This window comes from Epinephelus moara, chromosome 10, assembly GCF_006386435.1.
Source record: "Epinephelus moara isolate mb chromosome 10, YSFRI_EMoa_1.0, whole genome shotgun sequence".
In the NCBI taxonomy this organism is placed as follows: Eukaryota; Metazoa; Chordata; class Actinopteri; order Perciformes; family Serranidae; genus Epinephelus; species Epinephelus moara.
This window is the reverse complement of record NC_065515.1, coordinates 44595333-44620409: the sequence shown is the minus strand read 5'-3', so window position 1 is coordinate 44620409 and position 25077 is coordinate 44595333. Positions and strand designations below refer to the sequence as shown.

At 41.4% G+C, this 25077-nt stretch overlaps 2 protein-coding genes across 2 annotated transcripts in view; both read left to right on the top strand.

Annotated features, from left to right (window-relative positions):
- Window positions 1-2859: 2859 nt before the first annotated feature.
- Window positions 2860-25077, top strand: part of LOC126396256 (receptor-type tyrosine-protein phosphatase F-like) — a 706276-nt gene continuing 684058 nt past the window's right edge. The window contains exon 1 of the mRNA XM_050054194.1: window positions 2860-3151. The gene's annotated coding sequence lies outside the window, so the exon portion shown is untranslated. The remainder of the gene's footprint in view (window positions 3152-25077) is intronic.
- LOC126396158 (uncharacterized) lies at window positions 17351-22186 on the top strand. Its single transcript, XM_050054002.1, has 6 exons — window positions 17351-17390; window positions 17751-17960; window positions 18706-19311; window positions 20295-20444; window positions 20928-21251; window positions 21632-22186. The coding sequence occupies exons 3-6, from the start codon at window positions 19117-19119 to the stop codon at window positions 22184-22186; spliced, it is 1224 nt and encodes a 407-aa protein (XP_049909959.1). The 5' UTR covers window positions 17351-17390; window positions 17751-17960; window positions 18706-19116.

The window sequence follows — 25077 nt, the reverse complement described above, 5'->3', positions numbered from 1 at the left end:
AACGGTTTCTCAAAATAAGATCATTATCTCATAATTATGAGAGACAGGGGTCATTATCATGAGAAAACATCTTAAATTTTTATTTGGTGAATGTGATAGGATTCCGTATTAAATGCAAATAATCTTTACTTACCACTCCTAATATCTTATATACACTCTCTACTTTTGCATTTTAGGCGCTTTATTGGTATCAATCCCGAGAGGGGAAGAAAGGCCAGCCAGGGGAAGGTGGTGTCAAAGAAGACGGGGAAGCTGGTCCACAAAAAGGCAGCAACTGTGAATCCCCGTGTGGCCACCCTCATAAAAAATCTTGTGGACTTTGAGTGGGGCTTTATGTAGCCAGTATAGTTCAGTCCGTCTGTCTGAAATGTGCCATTCCAGATTTGTTTTTGGACTCACCATTTTTGAGAACCGGTTTGATGTGTTAATTGTTATTCTTATGGAATGTATTTTATAATAATTTAGTTAGTTTCTAGTTAGTTTTCTTAGCTGCTATGCAATTGATGCGGTGACTTTAACTCCTGTTGTCTTCGGGAAGGAAGAAAGAGGAAGGAAGGAAGGAAGGAAGGAAGGAAGAAAGGAAGGAAAGAATGGAGGACAGTAGGGGGGAGGAAGAAAGGAAGAAGGGAAAGAAGAACAGAAGGAAGGAAGAGGGAAGGGAGGAAGGAAAGGAGGAGGAAGAGGGAAGGAAGGAAGAAGGGAGGAAAGAGGAAAGGAAGGGAAGAAGGAAGGAAGGGAGAAGGAAGGAGGGAGGGAAGGGAAGAAAGAATGAAGGACAGTAGGGGGAGGAAGAAAGGAAAGAAGGGAAGGAAGGAAAGGAGGAGGAAGGAAGAGGGAAGGGAGGAAGGAAGGAAGGAAAGAAGGAAGGAAGAGGGAAGGAAGGGAGGACAGAAGGAAAGGAGGAGGGAAGGAAGGAAGGAAGGAAGGGAAAAAGGAGGAAGGGAAAAAGGAGGAAGGAAACAAACTTGTGGTGATGAGTTAAATGAAGTTGAATTGACTGATAATTTGTACTTTATGCTTTACAGTCAAACCAGACAATACAAAAGGTAATAAATGCAATGTTAGCCATCTCTTGTTATAGTTCCAGAAAAAAGGAATATGAGATCCTGTTCAGCACAAGTAATGATGTTTTTATGGATTTTGAAAATTTTCAGCTTTAATAAATGCCTAATGTTGTAAGGCCATCTCTTGTCCAAGCGATTTCTGTGCTAGCAACTTTCAGGGGTTTTCATTTTGAAATGTAAAACTTTTAAATAATAAGCTTATATCAGTGTTATACTGTAAAAATCACATTCTACAGTATTTAATATATTTTACAGTAATAAATTGTTTATGGAGAATACAGTAGGAACTGTAAAATAACAGTATAACGGCAACCAAACAGCTGACAGTATTATACTGTAAAGTGTATTTTCTATACAGCATAGTACTGTAATTTGTTTTACAGTAATAAACTGTTGTTGTAGATCACAGTAGGTACACTGTAGAATAACAGTTTCAAGCTGGCAACTGTAGCTGCCAGTAGTTTACTGTAATTTAACAGGAAAATTTGTTACAGTGTAAAATAGAATCTCAAATATACATATATATTTATAATTAATTCATTAAATCCTACATTTCATGTCTGAACATATTTAAGACTTTTGAATGACATTTTAATAACAATTAAGGTCTTACTTTTTAGATTAATGAACTCAATGCTTTTTAATACTTTTTAAGGATCTGCAGGAACCCTGTATATTGTTAAAATTAGATAAATAGAAGCATAAATCCCAGGGAAGCTAAATGTAAGACCTCAGTGGGGTGAAAACCCGTTTCTAGGACTTGAATACACTGGGGGCTTAGCCCAGACCTCTGTTTTTTATGAACAAGCTCTATTTTGATGTTGTTGTTGTTGTTGTTGTTGTTGTTGTTTTTTTTATATAGGCCTACTTTGCCATCTTATTTGCCCTTAAAACTGTTTTTTAAATTGTATTTAATGATTAATTATGAATTGTGGCTTTAGTAGTAGTCATTAGTAATTAGTATTGAGTAAGAACAGAATACTTTGCAACTGCTATAATTAAAATTTAGAGGATTTTGAGGTGCTTGTACTTGAGCATTTCCATTTTGTGCTACTTAATACTTCTACTCCTCTACACCTCAGTGGGAAACATTGTACTTTTCCCTTGTCTACATTTATTTGTCTGTTTTAGTTATTTTGAAGAGTTAGATTAATAATACAAATATAATCATCTAACAAACAATGATGGATTAAACTGCCCAGCAGTAGCCTATAGCCTATAAAACATTTACAGTAAGCTCCACCTAGCCTTTTCCAGCTGCTACATTAAAGTGATTATCGGATTGGTCTCTCTCTTGCTGGTGAATACACAGCCCTGTTTGAATGACACAGAGGATGCAGAAGTTGTGTTTTTGATCACTGTTATCATATTCTTTTTGAGGGCTTTAGTGCATAAACAAAATGACAAATGCCTATATATATATATATATGTGTGTGTATATGTAGAGAGAGAGAGAGAGAGAGAGAGAGAGAGAGAGAGAGATAGGCTACATAGGCTACATTTAGATCCGGGGGTATTCATAAAACATTTGGGGCTGAAACCTCAGATGTCCTGAAAAGTTTAACTTGTAGCCTACTCAGTGTCGCAGCCTTGTATCTTTATTTGCACCATTTGATCTCATTACAATATTGTTAATCGGATTAGAAATAAGATTTATAGAGACTCGGAAATTTGCAACAGAAGCACGGACGTCATTGACAGCGTTACACTTTAGTTTTTCCGGAAACTGCCGAATGTGGCCGATAGCTCTCGAGGGTGTATATGGATGAAATCTTAGGGATGCTGCGCTGTCAGAGAGGAGCCACCGCGGACTGACAGGGAGCGGACAGATACAGCGATCAGAAAGGGAACACTAACCGACACTGAGAGAGAAAAAAACTCCACAGTCCCGGCAGCTGAGCGGAGATATACCGTACGGTCCTCACGGACCGCTTCTCCTTTCCACCTCGGGAGATCAGAGCAAGTGATGTGGGACTGGAGGACCTAGGAGACTCGTTCCTTTACTGTGTCTAATTTGGGGACCTCCTTGATTTTCTTGTCTTCATCATCTTTTCGGAAATGCAAACGTCCAAGAAAGCCTTGAAATGGTGAGTGATGATGTTGAGTGCATCATGTTTCTAAGTGCTCTGCTGTGCAAAGTGTCAGAGATGCAGTTGTGACAGCTGTACGGTCAAAGGAGCGTCCTGCAGACTGGACATGCTGCATGCTAGACTCTGTGACATATTCACACAAGTCCGTCAACACTCACATCTGACATTGCAGCCTCCACTGACAGAACATAACACCCAAATCTTTTCAAAATCAATACATTAATAGCCCGCAAAAGTATATAGCCATTCCGCTTGGATCCACAGTTCCCCATATAATCCCAGATAGGGATTGTTTTTTTTGTTTTTTTTAAATAAACTTTCGTCACCAGATAAACATTAAGTTGTAAAAGTTTTATTGAAAAATGTGCTCTTTCATACGTTTAAAGAGTTTGTCATAATGAGTTAAACCGGCATGACACACACACACACATGAATACATTCATGCTTTCAAAATGCAAGCCTACACCAGCCCAGTTTAATGATATGTTTTATTGTAGTCCATGTAATAAACTCATAAAGCTAGAATACATTATTTGTGTATAGAGTGGGCCTCTATGTTGCTGCCATGTAAAATATATGTGTAGTTTCAGGAGTGTCAGGAGTGTTTCTGTCCTGGACTGGAGTCAGGAGTGTTTCTGTCCTGGACTGGAGGTTTTGCTCAGCTCTGTTGTGTTGTCTGTGTGGCAGCCCATTTGTTTGCATGCTTATCATTAGCCAGATATACTGCATGACTTAGCACTCAATATTTAATTCTTTTGGCAGTTTTCTAAAGCAAGAATAAACAAAGCAAGAGCTGCCCCAGATGCAACAATTAAAAAAATGTCTCAATAAAGCAGAAGAAGAAGATGAAGAGGAAGAAGAAAGACAGTTTACCTGGATTTGACAGAGCCCTAGTGAGGTAGGCAGACTGAATGAGTGTAACAGATAGGAGAAAAGAAGTGAGGGCGAAGTTTATTTCTATAGCACATTTCAGCAACAAAGCACTTCCAAGTGCTTTACATAAAACATAAAAAGCATTAAGAAAAAGCGCAAAAGAAACAAAATGAAAGGACATTTAAATACAATTAAAAACACCATTAAAGAGCTAGAAAATAGAAAAGAAAAACAAGCTAAAATATACTACCACAGGTATGATAAAAGCTACAAGGCACTTGTGATTTAATAAAAGACAGCAACAAACAGATAAGTATTTTGTTCCAGATATGTAGTGCATGGAAACTAAATGCTGCTTCTCCATGTTTAGGGGACACAAAGCAGACCTATCCCTGAAGACCTGAGAGGTCTTGATGGTTCAAAGTGTAGCACAAGGTCAGAAATGTGTTTGGGCCCGACACCATACAGTGCTCTGTAAACCAACCGTAGTATTTTGGAATCGATTCTCTGACAGACAGGAAGTCAGTGCAAAGACCTCAGAACTTTCTTGGTCTTAATGAGGACTCGAACAGCAGTGTTCTAAATCAGCTGCAGCTGTGATCGATCGACAGGATCGATCTGGAGAGACACTGTTACAGTAGTCGAGTCTACTGAAGATAAGCACATGGACAAGTTTTTCCAAATCCTGCTGAGACATGAGTCCTTTTATCCTTGATAATATATCCTAGATGTTCTTAAGGTGATAGTAGGATTTCTGGCTTGGTCTGTACTTTGTAACATTGCCAGTTGAAGCCAAAGCCTTACTTTTAATTGTTCCTCATTGGCTCCAAAAACAAGGCTGGGAGGCTGGAAAGCAGGTGGAATCACAACAAGATGCTGACAGAGGAGGTTGTGTTGTGCATGTTGTAAATCCACTTTCATAAATGCATCAGCTGAATACCAAAACTGGGAACGTATGATGGCAGTCTGTGCGTGTGTGTTTGTATGTATGAGTGTACTTGTGTGCATGTTCTGTTCTTCTCATCCTAATTAGTCGGGCAGGAGAAATAGGTTCCCATGCACCCACATGGCATGTTTTTGTAACCTGTTTTTTAGGACCCTAATGGTGTCTAGTTAAGAATTTTTCATGTTGCCAAGGTCAACTAATGGCCCATACAGTTCATTTGGCGGCAATCTTGAATTGATGTCCACGCCAGTGACAAAAGACGCCGATTTTAATAACTCCTGAACCAGATGACATACAAAGATAAATTAACCCACTTTTTCATAAACCAAGGTTACGAGCCAGGGAAGCTGAGACACCAAGTGTCCTTGTTAGTCTCAAGAGATGTTGTGTCTTAGGAATGTCAAGGCGCCACATATGAGATGTTGTGTCTTAGGAATGTCAAGGCGCCACATATTTTGACTATTGACGTGCATCTGTTATGGGAACTATAAAGATAGCAGGGCTGGAGGCCATCTAGGCACTCACTCACTGACTGACTGTTCATGCGGTTGTATGTGTGTGTGACTCCATTCATGAATGCTTATTAAAACTCAAGAAGGACAGCCAACGTGTGAAGACTTTTTCTTTAAACTGTTCATTAAATAGTTGTTTTGCCACCACACTATGTAAATACATCGACGCAAATTATTAGCGTCAACGCGTCGGTTCAAGCAAAAAAAAAAAAGGCGACGTGCAGTGGCAGCAGCAGTGTTGTGCTATTGTGCTATGGCCTACTCAAGTGCTGGAATTTGTTATTTACATGACAATGCCTGAACGCAACACATGCTCCGCTCGATTGACTGTACACAGTGCCGTGCTGCGGGTTCGGGCTGGGCTCGATCATAATTGTCTCACTCGGGTTGGAAAATGCTGCCACTCACCTGTGTGTGTGTGTGTGTGTGTGTGTGCGTGCATATGTTTGTGTGTGTTTGTGTGCGCATCGGGGCCGAACTCCGGCATGCGCGTTACAGAGAGCAGAGGAGAATTGTAAACCTGCGACCATGTAAAGACAGAAATGACATAAGATAAATAACATAGACTATTTAGCTAATATAATGGTAGGGGAAATACTAATGTTTCAATAAATGTTAATGTTAATAAAAAATGTTTTGGTATTCATATTGTTTAAATTGCCTCATTAATCAAATAATGGAAAAATAATGGACAATCGAAAAAATAATCGTTAAATTAATTGAAAAATTAATTGTAGATTAGTCGATTATTCGAAAAAAATAATCGCCAGATTAATCGTTAGAAAAATAATCGTTTGGGACATCCCTACAGTTAACAGTGAAGTCTTGGCATCATCCAGCATAACAGAGACACTGTCTCTGGAAAGAGATGCTTTTAATTGTAACACCACAAACAAACAAATAAATAACAAAAAGGAAAAAATAGTACACCCTTACTTATGTGATGGAGGCAGAAATCTGAGAGACAGATATCTCCAAACATGGACAAGTCAAACCAAAACTTTCTGCCTGGATACATATAACTAGAGGGAAATGCAAAAACATTTAAGGTTATTCTTTGGGTGAGCCAACCATTTAACTAATGCCAGAATGTCTTAAAATGTTTGTTGAAAGTTCTTGGTGCAGAGATATGACAGAAATATGATGCAAAAGAGTCTTGTCAAAATACTGTGCGTGTGTGTGTGTGTGTGTGTGTGTGCGTGCGTGCGTGCGTGCATGCATGCGTGTGTTGGTGTGGGTGGGCAGTGATGCATTTAGCATTTAGGTCTGAGTCTCATGAAGCCTTCATTTAGTCAGGCAGGAGAAATAGGTTCCCATGCACCCGCATGGCATTTTTTTGTAACCTGTTCTTTAGGACCCTAATGGTGTCTAGTTAAGAATTTTTCATGTTGCCAAGGTCAACTAATGGCCCATGGGGTTCATTTGGCGGCCATCTTGAATTGATGTCCGCGCCAGTGGCGAAAGACGCCGATTTTCATAACTCCTGAACCAGATGATATACAAAGATAAATTAACCCACTTTCTCATATAATTTTGACACCAGGAATCACATGGAAAGGTCATTGACATGGTACAACCCCTCTTTATTGGTGAAAAACAGGAAAATAACACATTTTAGGCTAATAACAATATAACTTTTGCTTTTTTGTTTTGCAGTAGTTTCCTGCAAAATCCTCTTATCCAATGCAAGGTCATCAAATGGATGGCAATCACACTAACTGACATAGATTGAAATCTAATAATACTAGCTAACTGAAGGCAAAAGTAATCAAAACCCTGTTTCACTGATAATCATCGTCGTCAGTCTCATCATCAATCTCCACCTCATCCACTTCCCTCTCATCATCATCACTGATGACACCAGCAGCCAACAGGTCAATGAGAGATGGGGGCAGGATTGGTCCACAAGACCAGACAGGCTCCAAAATCCCTCCCTCTTTCTTCTCCCACCCCTGACCCTCATCATATGGCTTAGGCCTCCAAAAGATCGGCTCAGCTGCCTGTTTGTAACAGGCCATAGTTTACCCTCTGAATGTGGGGGATGAGTGAGTCTTGGCAGGGGGGCAGGCGAGCAAAATCGACTCTCGACTTGCAGCTGAGGGTCTCGTCTTCTCCCACAATCTTCTTGAGCATCTTGCTCCTGACCAGGTTAACTGATGTCTCACGTGCTTCACTGTACATCATGCATGTGAAGCCCTCCAGCAGCTCCTGCACTTCCGGCCTCACCACTGAATACATAATAGCCGACCTCATCGCCGAGCTGACTGTGAAAAGATTGCTGGGATAAGTGCAAAGTTTGCTCTTTCTAAATCTTGCATTTTATTCAATATACATAACATGCCAGATTATCTAAAAATTCATTCACCAACCTGAAAGCCTTTTGGAATTTGGGATTCTTCTGGAGCTTTTTGAGCGGTGCCTCCTTGCCCTTGCCCTTGAAGGTGCTGGTACAGTCCTCACCACTGAATACATAATAGCCGAGCGGGGTGCTGCAGTACAGCTGCCCAAGAGAGGTGGCCAACTCTGTGACGTTGACCAGCTGATGGTGCCTGCCTGTGTGTCAAGGTAGATGACAAGGTTGATGGTGTCAGCGTGATGCAGGAGGATGAAGAAGATGTCGGAGTCCGGGGTCCTCACTACTGCTGACTTGAAGCCCAGCTTGACAGCATGATGCAGATAGAGCACAACCCGGCTGTCTGTCTCCTCCTGGTCTGACTGGAGGGCATGGATCTCAATGACCTCAACCTGAAATAGCACAAAACACTTCAAATGTATGGTAGCTTATATTCTTGGCAAACAATCTGCTAACACAGGACCTCATTGAAGTTTCCTAGGTATGGATCAATCAACTTACTTCTCCATCTAATGACGTTAGCTGATAAGCTGTTCCCTCCACGATGAGAACAGCTGTCTCGCACTTCGCCAGCCCGGATGTTGCTTCCTCACTCCCCCAGACCTTGAGCATCAACTGGCAGAGCTGCCGCTTGTTCTCCTCATTGTCCAGAAAGAGCTTAAAGTCCTGGGGTTTCCTAGTGGCCGTACCCTTCACTATGAATTTCTCAGAGAAGTCACGCCTCAGCCTCTGTTGTGCCTTGATAGAGTCAGGCTGGTAGGAATCAGTAGAGAAGATGAAGTGCTTCTTGGCCACCATTTGGTCCAGGACATGCAGGCAGATTGCTCCAAATGTAGGAGGCAGGTTTGTGAGGGAATGAAAGAGGGCGTTCCCATCTTGGATGAAGATGGCATCCGTGGGGTAGGTTACTTCATCTGTCCTGTCATTCAAGAGGAAGTGCAGCATGGTGGCTTTGTTGGTCTTGGCAAAGAACCACCATGCTGCACTTCCTCTTGAACGACAGGACAGATGAAGTAACCATTCCCTCACAAAGGGCGTGGCTGCTATGGCGCTGCCATTTTTGATCCATCGCCATGCATATTCAAGCAGCTCTCTCTCCCACACAATTCATCCAAACTGCTTCAAAATTTCTGTACATGATAAGAGCCCCGCCCTCAATGCCTCCATATGCTCGTAGGCAATCTTGCTCATGGCACTCCCTTGTGGAAACAGGAAATGCCATCTTTTACACTGACAAACACCAACCTCAAGCTCCTGACCTGATCAACTCCATTTTGTGGCCACATGATGATCAAGCTGATGAATCTCCACAGTGCAGTGACACACGTGTTCTGTCATGTTGCAGGCTGCTGCGGCGGCGGTGGCGACTTTTCATCCTTCGCCACGGAACATCAACTTGGTATAAATCATTCATGCATTGTCCGATTTCCTCGATATTTCACATGTGTGATGAGGGTCCACCCCTCAACGCACCTGGCCACATCTGGTTACGCTCGTAGCACCACCTGGTGGATGAACGAAACATTGCATTTTTTCGCTCCTGCCAGATTGTTTCTCCCTTCTTGCTTCACGCCACAGCCCCCGAGTGCCTCAGGCCCCCACGGTTGCATGGGGGAGCGAGGGACTGATCACAGCTGCTTGCAGCTTTAATTAGGGCCCGAGCGACGACGAAGTCGTCCGTAGGACCCTATTGTAATCGCGCTGTTTATCATTATTATTATTAGGGCCCGAGCGACGACGAAGTCGTCCGTGAGGACCTTTTTGTTATTGCGCTGTTTATTATTAGGGCCCGAGCGACGACGAAGTCGTCCGTAGGACCCTATTGTAATCGAGCTGTTTATTAGGGCCCGAGCGGCAACGATGTCGTCCGTAGGACCCTATTGTAATCGCGCTGTTTATTATTATTAGGGCCCGAGCGATGACGAAGTCGTCCGAGGACCCTATTGAAATCGTGCTGTTTATTATTATTATTATTTTTGCGACATTTCGTGTCCCAATTTCGGCCCTTTCCCAAATTTGAAAATGCTTCTAACTTTCCACAGTCGTCCGGCCTCATCCGAAATTCGATATTTTTGGGCGGTTGCACATGGTCGGCGCGAAATGCTGAAATAGTGCCCCCTACAAATTTTCAAAATACCCTCCCCATTGGAGTTAGTTTGTCGTAGGCAAACGAAATTTGGTACACACATGTATCATACCGAGACACACAAAAAAGTCTCTTAACGTCATGGTGAAATCCCAACAGGAAGTCGGCCATTTTGTTTTGAATTTTTTCGTTACAGCGATTTCCACAACTTACATTTGAACGAACTCCTCCTAGGGATTTCGTCCTATCGACTTCAAAGTTGGTACAGATCATCCTGAGAACATGCTGATCAAAAGTTATTAAAAGCTTTTCTCTATGTCAAGGGACGTGGCCGCTAGGACGTGACAAATTTTGGCGACTTTTCGTTTTCTTGCCATCGAATTTCGAACGGCTCTCCTGCCCACATACTTGATCTCAGCAGCTTCAAACTTGCTGGACATGATGATGGCTCTGCCCCGAACGCCCCGATATGTTAATATCCCACCTTACTCATAGCGCCCCCCGGTGGTAACAGGAAGTGACCAGTTTTTACTTTAACATGTACTAATGCCACAAACTTGAGTGTATCAACTTCATTCCACTTCTAATGCATGCAGAACAAGTTGGTGAAGCTACCTTATGAACGCTGTGAAGCTACGTCTAATGGTGTCCATGTGGCGGCGTGGTGACTATCGATCCCTCGCCACTAAATACGTTTGGCATTTTGATGGCTTCAACGACCTCATCTCCTCATGAAAATGGATACACAAGTCAAGAATGGCGAGCTCTTGCATCTGATAGGAGCGTCGCCCATGGGGGGGACAAAATGCCTCTATAGCGCCCCCTTGAAATTTTCAAAAACCCCTCCCCATAAGGGTTTTTTTGGAGTTGGAACATGAAAATTGGTACACATGTGTATATTGTCCAGACACACATAAAAGTCTCTGGCATCAATGGTCTACTCCAAACAGGAAGTCGGCCATTTTGAATTTGACTTGTCATTTTGGCGTGATTTCCACGTTGTATTTTAACGAACTCGTCCTAGGGATTTCATCCAATCGACTTCAAATTTTTTACAGATCATCCAGAGACCATGCTGATGAAAAGTTATTAAAAGCTTTCCTCTATGTCAAGGGGCCGCTATGGTTACCCAGACGCACAAAAAAGTCTGCCACCAATGGTCTACTCCAAACAGGAAGTCGCCCATTTTGATTTAAACTTTTCATTTTGGCCGCGCTGTTGTGATTTCCACACCTTGTATTTTAACAAACTCCTACAGATTTTGTCCAATAAACTTCCGATTTGGAACAGATCACCCTGAGTCCATGCGGATCAAAAGTTATTGAAAGCTTTTTTTGTACGTCAAGGGGCGTGGCCACTATGGCGCCGCCATATTTGATGCATCGCCATGCATATTCCAGCAACTCTCTCTCCCACATACTTCATCCTAACTGCTTCAAAATGTCTGTACATGACAAGAGCCCCGCCCTGCACGCCTCCTAGACTCACTCTAACTCATAGCGCCCCCTTGTGGAAACAGGGAATGCCATATTTTTATATTGATAAACACCAACACCATGGTAACTGACCCAGAGTTTAAGTTAGCTCTCAATCTGGAACGGACAACCCAGAGTGTCCCTCATCTCAGGGTTAACTTACTCTAAGTTTTCACATGTCCACTTCAGTTATGCATGCTGCTGGCCCCCACGGTGGCGCGGGAGAGCGAGGGCCCTATCACAGCTGCTTGCAGCTTTAATTATTGTTATTATTTTCCCGTAAGTAAAAGTATTGCTGCAGGATACACCGTGCAAGGGAGGGAGGTGCAATTTGGAGGGTTGGTCCAGACCCCTGCAGGGACCTCAGACGCAAAAAATGTACGTATGTTCACCCGCAGGGGGCGCTACAAGCAAGGTCAATGTGTTTTGGCATGTAACTTATGTCGCACATTCAAATGCCTTATATCCGTGTATTCCCTGAATAGAGCTGCATCACGTGTCCCTGGCCGCGCCCACTTCTGCTTAACTTTTTTCCCACAAAAAATGGCAAAAACTGCAAAATCTACTTTTTCGAACTTCTCCTACAGATTTTGTCCAAACTGCATGAAACTTGGCAGGTCGACTCTCAAGATGGACCTGATCTAAAGTTATCAAAAGTATTTTGCCCGGTCAAAAAATGTGCGAATTATTAATGACAAAAAAAAGCTAAAATACACATATTGTTGCATATTTTTGTCAGACTAAATTATATTAATATGACACTTAACACACTTGTTCCAGAAGTCGTTCAGAGGCTCGTGCCAAATCTGGCCCAAATTGGCCACTAGTGGACGCTGTAAACCCAGAAATATCACGTTTCATAAAAGTTGATCGGATTTGTACAAAAATTGGTGAGCATGATGTGGGGACAGTCCTGAGGCCAGCCGCAAAGTTTGGTAATGATTGGTCAAAGTTGGCGTGACTTATTGCAACAAATGTATTCAGCCTTTAGTACTTCCAATGCACTTCCACATAAATCACATATTCATAAACTTTATATCCACGTATTCCCTAAATAGAGCTGGACTTTCTAACATAGGCCCCGCCCACTTCCGTTACACATTTCCTTCGCTAAGTCGCTACACATCCAGAACTTACTTTTTCGAACTTCTCCTAGAGATTTTGTCCAAACTGCATGAAACTTGGCATGTCGACTCTCAAGATGGACCTGATGTAAAGTTATCAAAAGAATTTTGCCCGGTCAAAAAATCTGTGAATTTTTAACAAAAAAAAAAAATTGCTAGCTAAAATACACATATTGCTGCGGGAAGTGTAACATAAAAATGAGCCGACACAAGGTAATGCATGACAAAAAAGGTGAGTTTATTCAATCATCACACAAATAGAAACACGGTTTTATAAATAAGGAAGCTTTTCTTCAGGGCGAGCCCAGGCCAAAACAACAAATAAAACAAACTATCTTTCCCAAAGCACTAACTAAACCCTATATGAAACAAAAGAAACAAAAATACAATCACTAAACCTAACTTCCTAAACTAAACAAAAACAGGAGAAAACAGTTCAACATAAATGGCAGCTCACCCCTGCTGCTTAGTGCTATACAAATATTTACAAGTGACGTGCAATTGACAAAGAAAAATGCTGTTTAGCGCTGCAACGGGTCGGCTGCAGACAAACGGCTCACCGCTCGTAGCGGCAGGACACAAACAATAATCTAACAGTTCAGCTAAGGCTCACCGCTCTCCAGTCAAAAAAACCCAATAGAACCAGTTTACAAAAGCACAGGCAGGTTTGGCGTTGGGACGAGGAGGAACGCTGCTGTCAAAACGACCCTCGAATTTTGACAGATTGCCGGGGTTTAAAAAGGTCAAGCCCCCGCGACAGCCAATCAGCAGCAGCCACGACCAGAGCCAAGCCCTCGCGACAGCCAATCGGCAGCAGCCACGACCAGCCAGAACCCACCACTCAGAGAAGGAGACGGGAGTGGCACCTGGCACAGATCCTCAGAAAAAGAAGAGGTCTTACTCTCACATAAAAAAAACAATATACATGCAATAAATGTTACAATATACGGCCGCAGCCGTAACAGTTGCATATTTTTGTCAGACTAAATTATATTAATATGACACTTAACACACTTGTTCCAGAAGTCGTTCAGAGGCTCGGTGCCAAATCTGGCCCAAATTGGCCATTAGTGGATGCTGTAAACCCAGAAATATCACGTTTCGCAAAAGTTCATCGGATTTGTACGAAATTTGATGAGCATGATGTGGGGACAGTCCTGAGGCCAGCCGCAAAGTTTGGTAATGATTGGTCAAAGTTGGCGTGACTTATTGCAATAAATGCATTCAGCCTTTGGTACTTCCAATGCACTTCCCATTACGGTGAACACTGCAGCTTAGACGTTGGCCTGTGTCCTGATGCTCGTCCCGAGCCCGTCGTCCTTTGGGGCCGACTATCGTGGGCTCCATGGGGCGTGGAGGCCGAGTTGCGCGGGGAGGCTTGGATCCCGTTCATAACTGCTTGCAGTTCTAGCTTACATTTTTTATTTATACTTTTTCTTCCTTCTCACTGTTGGTTTAAGTCACTGCATCTCCAGACAGTTAAATTTCAGTCTGCGTGCATGTTTTTTCAGCCGAACATTGTTGAAACAGAGCAGCTAATGTTGCCATTAAGAGAAGTTAGTGGAATGAGATGCTCAACCAGGCAGGAATGTCTTTTATCTTGCAACAGCACTGTTAACATACAGCATATGCTTTGTCTGTTGACCTGTAATCTAAATCTAAAAAAAATCCAAACTGCTGATTCATTCTAGAGTGATTAATATTATCCCCAGCCTCTTGGCTGTTTGCTGTTATCTGCCTGCTGCTGTTTGACACACAGACTTTCAAACTAAAGGAGTATCCTAAAGATGATGATATGTTTTCACTTTGCATCAATGATAGTGGATTATTGATCATTGAATGAATATATTGATCCAGATCGATGGATCATTACACCCCTACAGAGTGATGCAGTTTCCTACTTTGCAATATTATCCCACTTACTGTGCAATAATATCTATAGGCAATTTTTTATATCTTTACAATAATGTACTACACACCATGTGTGCATCTCAGTTGTCCTGTGCAGCTATCAATCATGGACATACAGTATCTCTTTAAATGAAAGGTGTACATAGTGTATATAAATTTTAGATTATTTTATTTTTATTTGATCTTATTTGTATTTTTGTAATGTTTTTATCCCTTTTAAGCACTCAGACATTTTTATGGCTTTTTGTATCTTGCCTCTTAAAGGGGATTTATGGTCGTGCATTGACCCTACGCACATAGCCTACGCACGTCGCCTACGCACGTCGCCTATGCCGTTGTGAGCATTTTTACTTCTGCAGTGGTGTGTCTGTGTCACTCGCATTTTTACTTCTGCAGTGGTGTGTCTGTGTCACTCTGCAGTTACACCTCCAAAGCACTAGTCGGCGGCGGAGGTTTCTGTGAAGTGCTGTTAAGTTTGGTTGATTCAAAACACACCCAAAACACACATTAAACATGGCTTAATAGTAACAATTTGAAAAACGAGTACACAAATTGGCTTCACTACCACTCGCAGCATTCACAGACAAGCACTTGTGTTAATCCGGACACATTTTCCCCACAAATACAACATGCTAATGTTATTAGCACAAGCCTATGGCATTTTACATTGTATAAATTAGCCTAGCAACTAGCGATCTTTTCCTCTTGTCATATAAAACCAGGGACAACAGCAACATTTAACAAAGGTAACGGCACACAGTTTGGCTCCATAACTCACAAGGTTCACCGACAAAACAACTATCCTGTACTAAACACATTTTTTAAACAAATACAACATGCTAACGTTATTAGCACAAGCCTATGGCATTAGCCTAGCGGCCGGCAATCTTTCCCTCTTCTCATATGAAACCTGGATAAATCCTGAAGTAGAAATCCCTGAAGGATAAATCACACACAAGACTTAAAATGCTATTTTAGTGGAGGCTTTACTGTTTTCACAATTTATTGTTTCTTATCTGTGAACTAAAAGTAAATACAAGCTCCATTTCCCCTGAGGGAAATGGTGTCAGTATACAGCGACAGACCAGAGGTCTGCGTCACCGCGACGATTCTGGGGAGGTGCCTACACCGTAAACTACGACGTAGCCTCCAAATCGATGTGCAGCCTACGTCGTAGGCTCCAAATTGACGTGCAGCTTACGCCGTAACCTACGTGACGTAAATTACGTGTTACTCTTGAGCTACTGCAATGTGTGAATTTTCCTGGTGTGGGATTAATGAAGTCTTATATTATCTTGATATTATTAATGCAATAAAACAAGACACAAAGTACAAAGTGGTGAACAGACTTTCTCCATTTTAAAGCCATACGGTTTAAAAAAAAATTAAGGGACATCAGTACACATAAGTAGCCAAATTTACAAAGTACGTGTACCTTGAGGAATTTTCATATTGTATTCTACAGCCCACAATTTATGTCTGGGCCAAAATCAGTGAGTAAAATCTGAGGTTTTACAGAGTAATACAATATTCAGTTTGTCAGTAGGGTTGAATATGATGGCATTATATTTAGTGGCAATCCTTCTCACTGTAATTACTCTTAATGGAATATAAAGTAACTCTACATGCCAGTTACATAATTTCAAATGGTTTTGTGGAAAACTATGTATAAAAATATATTAGTATACAGTAGACAGTGATATGAAAAGTCTTCAGCTATTTGTTGTATGTTAAAGTTCCAACTGTTTAACTCAGATCAATGTTATATGCTCCTCATTTATCAGTTTAGATTATTATACAGAAATATATACACACACAATAATCATACAATATGTTAAAGCAATTATTTTTTATTGTAAAGGATGCTGTATTTACTTTAAAAGTAACTCAGTAAATGTGCAAATAGTGGTACGAATTAACTTGTATTTTGATTTAACTTTCCCTCCACACTTTTCAACCTCAGAGTCCTACATCAGTAGGATTTCCACTGGCAGAAGCAGATGAGTTCAATAGATATAATGTTCTGACTGCAGCTATCTGAATGACTCTGACTGCAAACTTGTGCTTCTTTGTCAGGATCACAGTTCCATCTAACTGTGCATTCACACCAAAAGCGTCATGAGCGTTATAAGCGGCCGGCAGCCATTCATTTTCAATGTATGCTTGCTACGAAGGGCATCAGGGGCGTCGGCTGCAGCGAGTGGCGCGATACCAGCGACCAGAGCGTCAAGTAGAAGTTGAGAGAAGCTGAACTTTATGCAAATGAGCAGCGCCGCTGCCGAAGCAGCAGCCAATTGCAGACCGGGATTCGGGTACGGAGGTCTGGGCTCTCCCGGGGTTGTATGAGCCGGTGAAATTCACTGTGGAGTTGCCGGGTTTGCAGGACTCTGTGGACCCAGACGGCCCGACGGCTCCGGGCCCCGTGTTTCCTCAGCAAATACGCCGATGCAGTACAAAGGAGGCTTCCGAAAGTGAGATTAATGAGCTCCTGCTTATTTACCACCAATTACATTTCTCAGTGGTCCTACGTGCCAACAGGAGAGTAAAATCATAATTATAAAAGACTCATAAAGGCTATATTGACTGTGTTTATTTGCGTTATTTTAATTTCGCAATGAAAGTCATGGATAATACAAAGTGAAGACATATATGATATATTTGTTCATCCTTGTAAAGTGAACAGTCTGGACACATCTGCAGCAGCCGGCCCCGCCCCTTTGGCCGCTACAAGCGCCTGCTGGAGCTGCTGCCAGGAAGCGCGATGCCAGCGACCTGAGCGACCGCTGGCGCTCATGACGCTTTTGGTGTGAATACAGAGTCACGCCAGGGCCACACCGCCCGCGGAAGCGCCGCGAATAGCCTCGAAGCGCCGAGAAGTGAAGGCAGTTTCCTTTCGGCTCCCATGTTAACCGACTGTGTCATCCACNTCACATTTGGGGCTGTTTTTCCATCATGGGTAAGTAAATAACCTCATAAAATTATAACACCATGTTTTCCTAACAACTGTACATGTATGTGCACTTCTTAGTAATGACTATTATCCGTAAATGAATGTCCACAGTAGGCTGGTAGGCTACATACACACACAGAGGCTGCATACACACACACTCTCTATCTCGTGTGTGTGTGTGTGTCTTCATCTCTCTCGCACTCTGTTTAGATAACACTGACAATATGTATATAAACACACACATACATATATGTATATATATATACACATCGCATTTGTCAAACGTGGTATTTTATTTTGAAATTCGTTTGATTCTGAAAATTGACCGGATTCTGTTGTTGTTACTTTGTTTGATTTCCTGCCTAGCTTGACACATTCCCTCGCGGCTCGCGCAGAAAATAGACCAGACGCCGAACTGATCGCTGCAAATCGTGAGGCCTGCCGCGGAGCTTTCCGGCGCGGCGCGGCCAGTGTGGACGACACAGTCGGTTAACATGGGCGCCGAAAGGAAACTGCCTTCTCTTCTCGGCGCTTCGAGGCTATTCGCGGCGCTTCCGCGGGCCGTGTGGCCCTGGCGTAAGGCTCTGGCTGCTGGCTTCACAGCTGCATGTGGGCTGGCTACTCTCCATCTCTGCTCACACTCAGCAGTCCTTATCACATTGATAAATAGTGTGTAATGTCAGGGAACAAGCATGAAAACATATGGGTGGCCAGTGCTGCTGTATTTTGGCATTCTGCATAAACAGCATTTTCATCCAGGTTATGCTGAGACAAAGGGACTACAGAACCAGTCCCATGCTTAGATGGTTCTAGGCAGAACATTTATGGTTTTACAGTTAGCCCTTTTGAATGTATCTACAGTATCACATGGATGGTGTTTTGAGGCTGATACCCATAGCTGAGAAGAATAAAAATCTTATAACAATATATCAGTGAAATTATATTCTTTTTCATGTCAACATAATATAAATACGGAGCCCATAAAGGGACATGGAGAAAAGAAAAAAAACCCTTTGGTTTCCTGTGAGCACGAGAAACAGTTCTCGTGAGCACGAGATACTTTTCTGGTGAGCACGAGATACTTTCTGGTGAGCACGAGAAACTTTTCTCGTGAGCACAAGATACTTTCCTTGTGAGCACGAGAAATGTTTCTCTTTACTCCAAACGCAGAATATACCAGATTGTGTCATCAACAAATTAAAAGATGATAAGGTGAAGATAAATGTTAACTTTACTCACATAGCATGTATAGCCTAATGTTGCTTGTTTCTCTACCTGGTATGTTAATGTATTTTTTTGACGTTTGCCTTGCTTCTTACAGATCGACATCAACGTCATAGGTGTTATGACAGATGAGGAGTTAGGACAGTATATCGTAAGATATGGGGACCGACTTGCACTCAGAGCATTTTGTTGTGAAAGAACTGTAACAAACGAAATATCAGGGGGAGTGGAGACAGTGAAGTCCGCTCTCATGCAGAAAGTAAGAGACAGGCTTGGGGAACAACGAAAAACTCCTGCCAACAGAGACACAGAAGGCCCCGGTATTGGCAATAAACATGCAGTCAAAGTCACCCGGCGGGTTGAAATGGGATGGCACTTATCACCAAATCAGGACAAGAAATGGAGGTGGAACACGGCACCTGTCGGTCCAGAAATCAGTAACTATGGGTGAACTGCTGGAGACGGGCAAATCCTTGTTTTTTCCAAATGGTATTCATCCAAAGGACCGATGGAAGACTTCGAGTTTCATATTCGTGATTACAGTCACAATGCAGTATCCCCTGAAGTCACAATGGGCCAGCTGTACGAGCAGACTAAACTACGAATGCTGCGCATCTACACAACCTCCAAGGCTAAAGACGTAATACAAGTTCTCTCTGATGCATCATCGGACTTCGAGCCCACAGATGAGAGGCCAGTTAAGGTAATTTATCTTCTGCCACATGATACGTGATATACTGTAGATACTGAATTCATATTTATTAATATTAAGGGTGAATTCTGGGGATTATGGACTAGCATGTATTTCAGATTTTAAAATAAAAATAACAGATGTGAGGCTCAGAATTGATCCATAATGTCTGTCTAGAAATAATTTAACTGTATAAACCTGGAAACAGTGTGTAACAGCTGACCTCTATAAATGTATAGTGGAACAGGGAATATTAATTATAATCAAATCCTGGCCGATCCTGTTAATGAAGCTACCTCAGCACCGTGCATAAAGGCACACATCAGCCTCTTTCTCAGTTTCACGTGTCAGCTACCTTGTTATGCTGCAGCCAGCTGTGGGCAACTAACAGAATATCAGTAGGCCTACTGATGTTTTTGTGAAATCCATACAGGTGTCATTGACACCTCAACAACAGTATTGTAAGATTAAGACATTAATCTAACATGTATCAAACTTGCCTGAGTCACATGAATAGCTGTATTTTGAAAGAAATCTCAGTAGATTATGTTATAGATGTGGAATATGTGGAGAGCTTTGTTTGTGCACACTTCTGCTAATTAAAGACATTCAATGTATGTATGTATGTAATGCATTTGCACTCTTTGCAGTGTTCATTATTGACCAATCTGTGTTCTTAAATAAGGAGGGGGGGGGGGGGGGTACAGTACACATACTTTATTTTGAGGATATATCTATTGTCTTAATTCAATGTCAAATTTATTAGGATCATGAAGCCTGCAAAAAAAAAAAAAAACATCTGCTGAATCACGGGTGATAGTTGAGTTGCAAGAGGTCAAGAGATGTAAATACAATTTCCAAACATATTTGCTGCACTGCTCTCTCCACTTATGTGTATGTTCAGTCACAATAAGTTCAGAAAGACTTGTTTTGAACAGCTGGACAATCATGGCTGTATAAGCCTATAATTTGCTGATCTGCTGACTTCTTTATAGACTAGGACAACGCAGAGTCGATCCTTGAGGAACAAAACCAGGAGACGTCATCACTTGAGGACTGGAACTGATCATCAAGTGGATCATCCAGAGAGCTCCTCTGATTTAGATCCAGCATCCAGTGGCTCAATGCAGGAAAACCATGAAAAAGTAAGCCCCAGTATTGCATTTTTATGGACCCAGTCTGTGATATACAGTATGGAACTTGTATGGAGATTAATTCCTGCCAAAATGTTCAAACAAAACTTTTTAAAATTCAAACAAGAACTGATTAATCAAAAGTTACAGTTTGTAGTGACATTTAGGTTACATCTGCATGACACAGCAGCTATGTTTAAAATAAATCACAGGTGAAGTCTATGAGGACACAGACATGGAGTTTAAGAGACCATGATTGTTGCAAAACAAAACAACCAAATGTAAATCCCTCTTAAATTTGAACTGCAGCTAAGATGATGACAGTGGGAAAAGGGTTTTGAGTTTAATGCTACATTAACTCAATATGCATATACCAAAAAAATCTGCTCAGGTGCAAGGTGTTTTAATTGCACAAATGTGATAATATACATGACGGCTTGGATCAGATGATGCAAAAACAAAGATTTTTTATTTTTTTTATTTAATTATCAACAGAGAGGAGAACCAATCAGCCAATCAAGATTAGCAACTCCTGAGATGAGTAACACAGAGGTCCTGCATCCCCCATCTTCGGATGATGTTGGCAGTCATACTTGGCAATCAACAAGCAGGCATGAATCTGAAGATGACTGTCTAATGCCTGTGTCAAATCAAGATGCAGACCAGTTATTAAGTGATGAGTTGGATTCCCCTCTTGCCCTTGCCATCCAAGCATCTCTTGAGGACTTTGAAGTACACTTTGGACCCGTTACTGGTGATGATGGTGATAATCAAGACTCCACCCTTCCCTGGAATCCACATGACTTGAACAGTATTCAGGTATAGTGTAGATCTAAGTTCTGTCAGTGCTGCAAAAACACTATTATTGCTGCCATTATTGATTCTTTTAAAAAGTTTTTCCTATTCATTTTTCTGTCTATAAAATATATAAAAACAGTGACAAATTGTCATCCCAAATTCTCTCACCCCAAGCTGATGTTTTTGGATTACTTTTTCATCCAAACATTCCAAAACCAAAAGATATTCCATGTATTGTGATATAAAATAGAAAAGCAGCAAATCTAAAACCACAGCATAATCACTATTTTTGCATGTTAATTGATATATTGATTGTCAAAGTTCATTTTCTGTTCACTAAGTGATTAATTGATCAATAATCACACCTAATTATCTTTTCTTTTCTTTTTTTTATCTTTCAGCACTGTACACTGAATGACGGTCCTGTATCATCAAGCAGTCTTCCAGCATCACCAGACCCATTTGAAAAAGAACTCCTCCTTGTGAAATTAAGACGAGTAAACATAGTTGATGATGTCCTTAATGTCTTCATGGAACCAAAATTACTGAATGCTAATCTAAAATTTGAGTTTACAAATGAGAAAGCTATGGACAGTGATGGTGTGTCAAGACAGGCATATTCCACGTTCTGGGAACATTTCTTGGAACAGTGTGAGGGGGAAGATGACAGAGTACCCAGACTACGACCAGACTATTCTGAGAAGAAATGGCAAGCTCTTGGAAGAGTGTGGTTGAAAAGATACCTGGACCACAAAATCATACCAATCAGACTGTCACCAGCTTTTGTTCTTGCCTGTTGTCAAGGAGTTAGTTCAGTGGATGAAGAACTCTTGATGATGTCATGTGCCAGATTTCTTTCAGAGAATGAGTGTGCATCACTTGAAAAAGCACTACAGGGCAACATTGATGAAAATGTTGAGGAGGACTTACTTGATGTCTTCTCAAGAATGGGCTGACACTGCCTGCCCTCCAAAGACAACTTACAGGGTGCCATTTTAACAATGGCACACAAAGCTCTTCTTCAAGAGCCAAAGTTCATAATTGACTGTTTCCACTCCAGTATTCACAATGCTGTGCCAACACTCATAACCAAAGACAGCCTAATGGAGCTGTACGAATCTAAGAGGCCAACTAACAAGAAAGTTGCCCAGATGATAAAGCCATCAACTGAAAGCCTAAATCCACAAGAGCAGACAGCTCTTAACCACCTGCTACGGTATGTGAGAAGCATCGACCAAACAAAACTGGAGATCTTCTTGCGCTTCTGCACAGGATCCACTGTACTGTGCAAAGACACAATTGAAGTAACTTGAAATAGATTGTGTGGTTTAAGTCGCAGGCCTGTAGCATACACATGTGGAGCTGTTCTTGAGTTACCATGCACCTACAGCTCATACCCCGAGTTTCGTAAAGAGTTTGATAATGTCCTGTCTGGAGACTGCTTTACAATGGATATTGTGTAGTGAATGTAAGGGATCTTACACATGTCCCTCTTCTACTGAGATTGTTATGGCATTTGTCTGAAACAAACAGTTTCTGCAGATTTAAATTTGTTTACATTTAAAACACTTTATTTGTTCATTCATGTATTACAACTAAGAACACATTGCTGCATTACACTTAAAACTGAATCAGACAGTTTTAACATTTTTTGTTTTTCTTATTTTCTTATTGTAAATGATTTGGCTGTAATATGTGTCAGCATACTGAGTTTGAAATTTTGCTTAAGTCCAAAAGACAGTTTAAGTTTAATAATTTTGATAAGTCAGAAAGGTCTGCTTTCATAGGTGAACATCCCTTTTTTCACATTATCATGTGCATATTTTATGTAATTGTTATTCAGAAACAAAATAATACCTGTTCGATGCACATATAGTACCATTTCAAATGGCTACTCATGGCTGTTTTTGTTGAAGCCTCATATGGTATACTGACAGTTACTGTCAAGAGCACAATATTCTTCAATAATATTCTTCAATAAAGATTCAATTCCTCTTTCATGTCCTGCCTTGTTATTTTTCTTTGTTGTGGTTTTGTTCGTTTCCTGTTCTATGACAATGCTCCTCCTATATGCTGTACAACAAATTTAAGGGTGTCTACTTCAAGCACAAATTACTGAGAAGACCTAATACTCTGTCATTTACAAAATGTACACTTCTGTGCTTCATTGAATCTTACCTGAAGAGACAGAAGCAACTGAGACAGCCTAAATCCACATAAGAACTGCTCATATACATGATAGGCACAACCTATGTGCCAAGTACCTTGAAAAACTACGCGCAGGTGTACCAAGGAGAATGGGTGTTCTTTTAAAGGCAAAGGGTGGACACACTTAATATGGATTTAATTTAGTTTTTTCTCTTTACTGCACTTTTTATGAAGTTAATTAAAAACAATTTATAGCATTATTTTTGTAAGCGTCCTCACTTTACTTTTAGTGCCTAAAAATTTTGTACAATACTGTTTCTTCTTTCTTGACAAGCAACTACTGGAAGATTCAATTGCCCCTCAATATCACTGCAAACATTCTTAATGTCTGTGACATAGCATTGTTCTAGTGTAGTCAGTGCGCACATCGTGACAGATCAATCCTTTTTCCAAGGAGAAATAATCCAGAGTTCCAAATACAGTGTCTACAGAATTCCTGGGAAAACATTACAACTTAACTGAGAATGTTTGGTGAATTAAGCATGGTGGACTGCAGAAGAACCGTCTCATCACGTGTTCAGTTTAGATGGATAGTAAGTGTTGTTCCATCTCAAATTAGAGAGCGGATGTTATCTCATTCCTCAAATGCAGGTACAAATCCAATGCTTGATAAGCATCAGCTGGAAGATGCAGCTGTGACTCCACCATCAGAATGTTTCAGATGTTGTAGATGTCTGTGTCACATGGCACTGCTGGTCGAAATGTGCAGTTACTCTGACACAACTGTACATCAGCTCTGTCCACTGGGGAAATGCAGTCATCACTTGCGTAGAGTTCTGGGAACACGTACATGATTTGAGGTCGACCACTGGGTACCCTGTCATTCTTCGATGGTCTGATGACATGTGAATCCCACACATGGATGGTCTCATCTAATTCGTCCTGGAAAAACAGTATATTAGAAAGTAAGAAAACAAGTTAATTAATGTGCAATTTGTCATTCTCATGTGGGCCTTAGATAAGTTATGAGATGACTTGAAATTAATCATGTTAAATGTTTTTGATGAAGTTCTGAGAAAATATAGGAAATAAACAAAATATCGAAGAGCAGAGAGTTGGTGCGCAGCCGTTGCCATGTCAGCACTGTGGGCAGCTCCGGAGCTGACGTGGAAATGGACCGGCAGACCGGTGCGCGGCGCCTCCATGCTCAAAAAACACTGTTAGAGCCATTTTCGCTTTTTATTACGAATTATTATTGTAGGACACCACATTGATGACAGTGATTAAGACAGGTGGACATGATGAGACACAAGAGTCTCATACAGTATTCACAACCATGCATTCACATCCCATTAGTCCGACCTCCCAAAAATCCGACCGCAGTAAAGTTACATTTCAGGGGGGACCAGGCAACTTTCCCCTTTCAGTAAACACAGAGCAGCTGCAATGTATCTATGCGCGGACTGTGAGGACAGTTGCGTTTATCTCATCGACGGGAAATCACATCAATCAATCAATCAATTTTATTTATAAAGCCCAATATCACAAATCACAATTTGCCTCACAGGGCTTTACAGCATACAACATCCCTCTGTCCTTTGGACCCTCACAGCGGATAAGGAAAAACTCCCCAAAAAAAACCCTTTAACGGGGGAAAAGAACGGTAGAAACCTCAGGAAGAGCAACTGAGGAGGGATCC

What these genes read in the sequence shown, in the direction of transcription:
- LOC126396158 (XM_050054002.1), top strand. Translation starts at nt 19,117, where the DNA reads ATGGAAGACTTCGAGTTTCATATTCGTGATTACAGTCACAATGCAGTA. An exon ending in CAGATGAGAGGCCAGTTAAG is followed by an intron (nt 19,312 to 20,294) that starts GTAATTTATCTT and finishes ACTTCTTTATAG; the next exon opens with ACTAGGACAACGCAGAGTCG. An exon ending in TGCAGGAAAACCATGAAAAA is followed by an intron (nt 20,445 to 20,927) that starts GTAAGCCCCAGT and finishes AATTATCAACAG; the next exon opens with AGAGGAGAACCAATCAGCCA.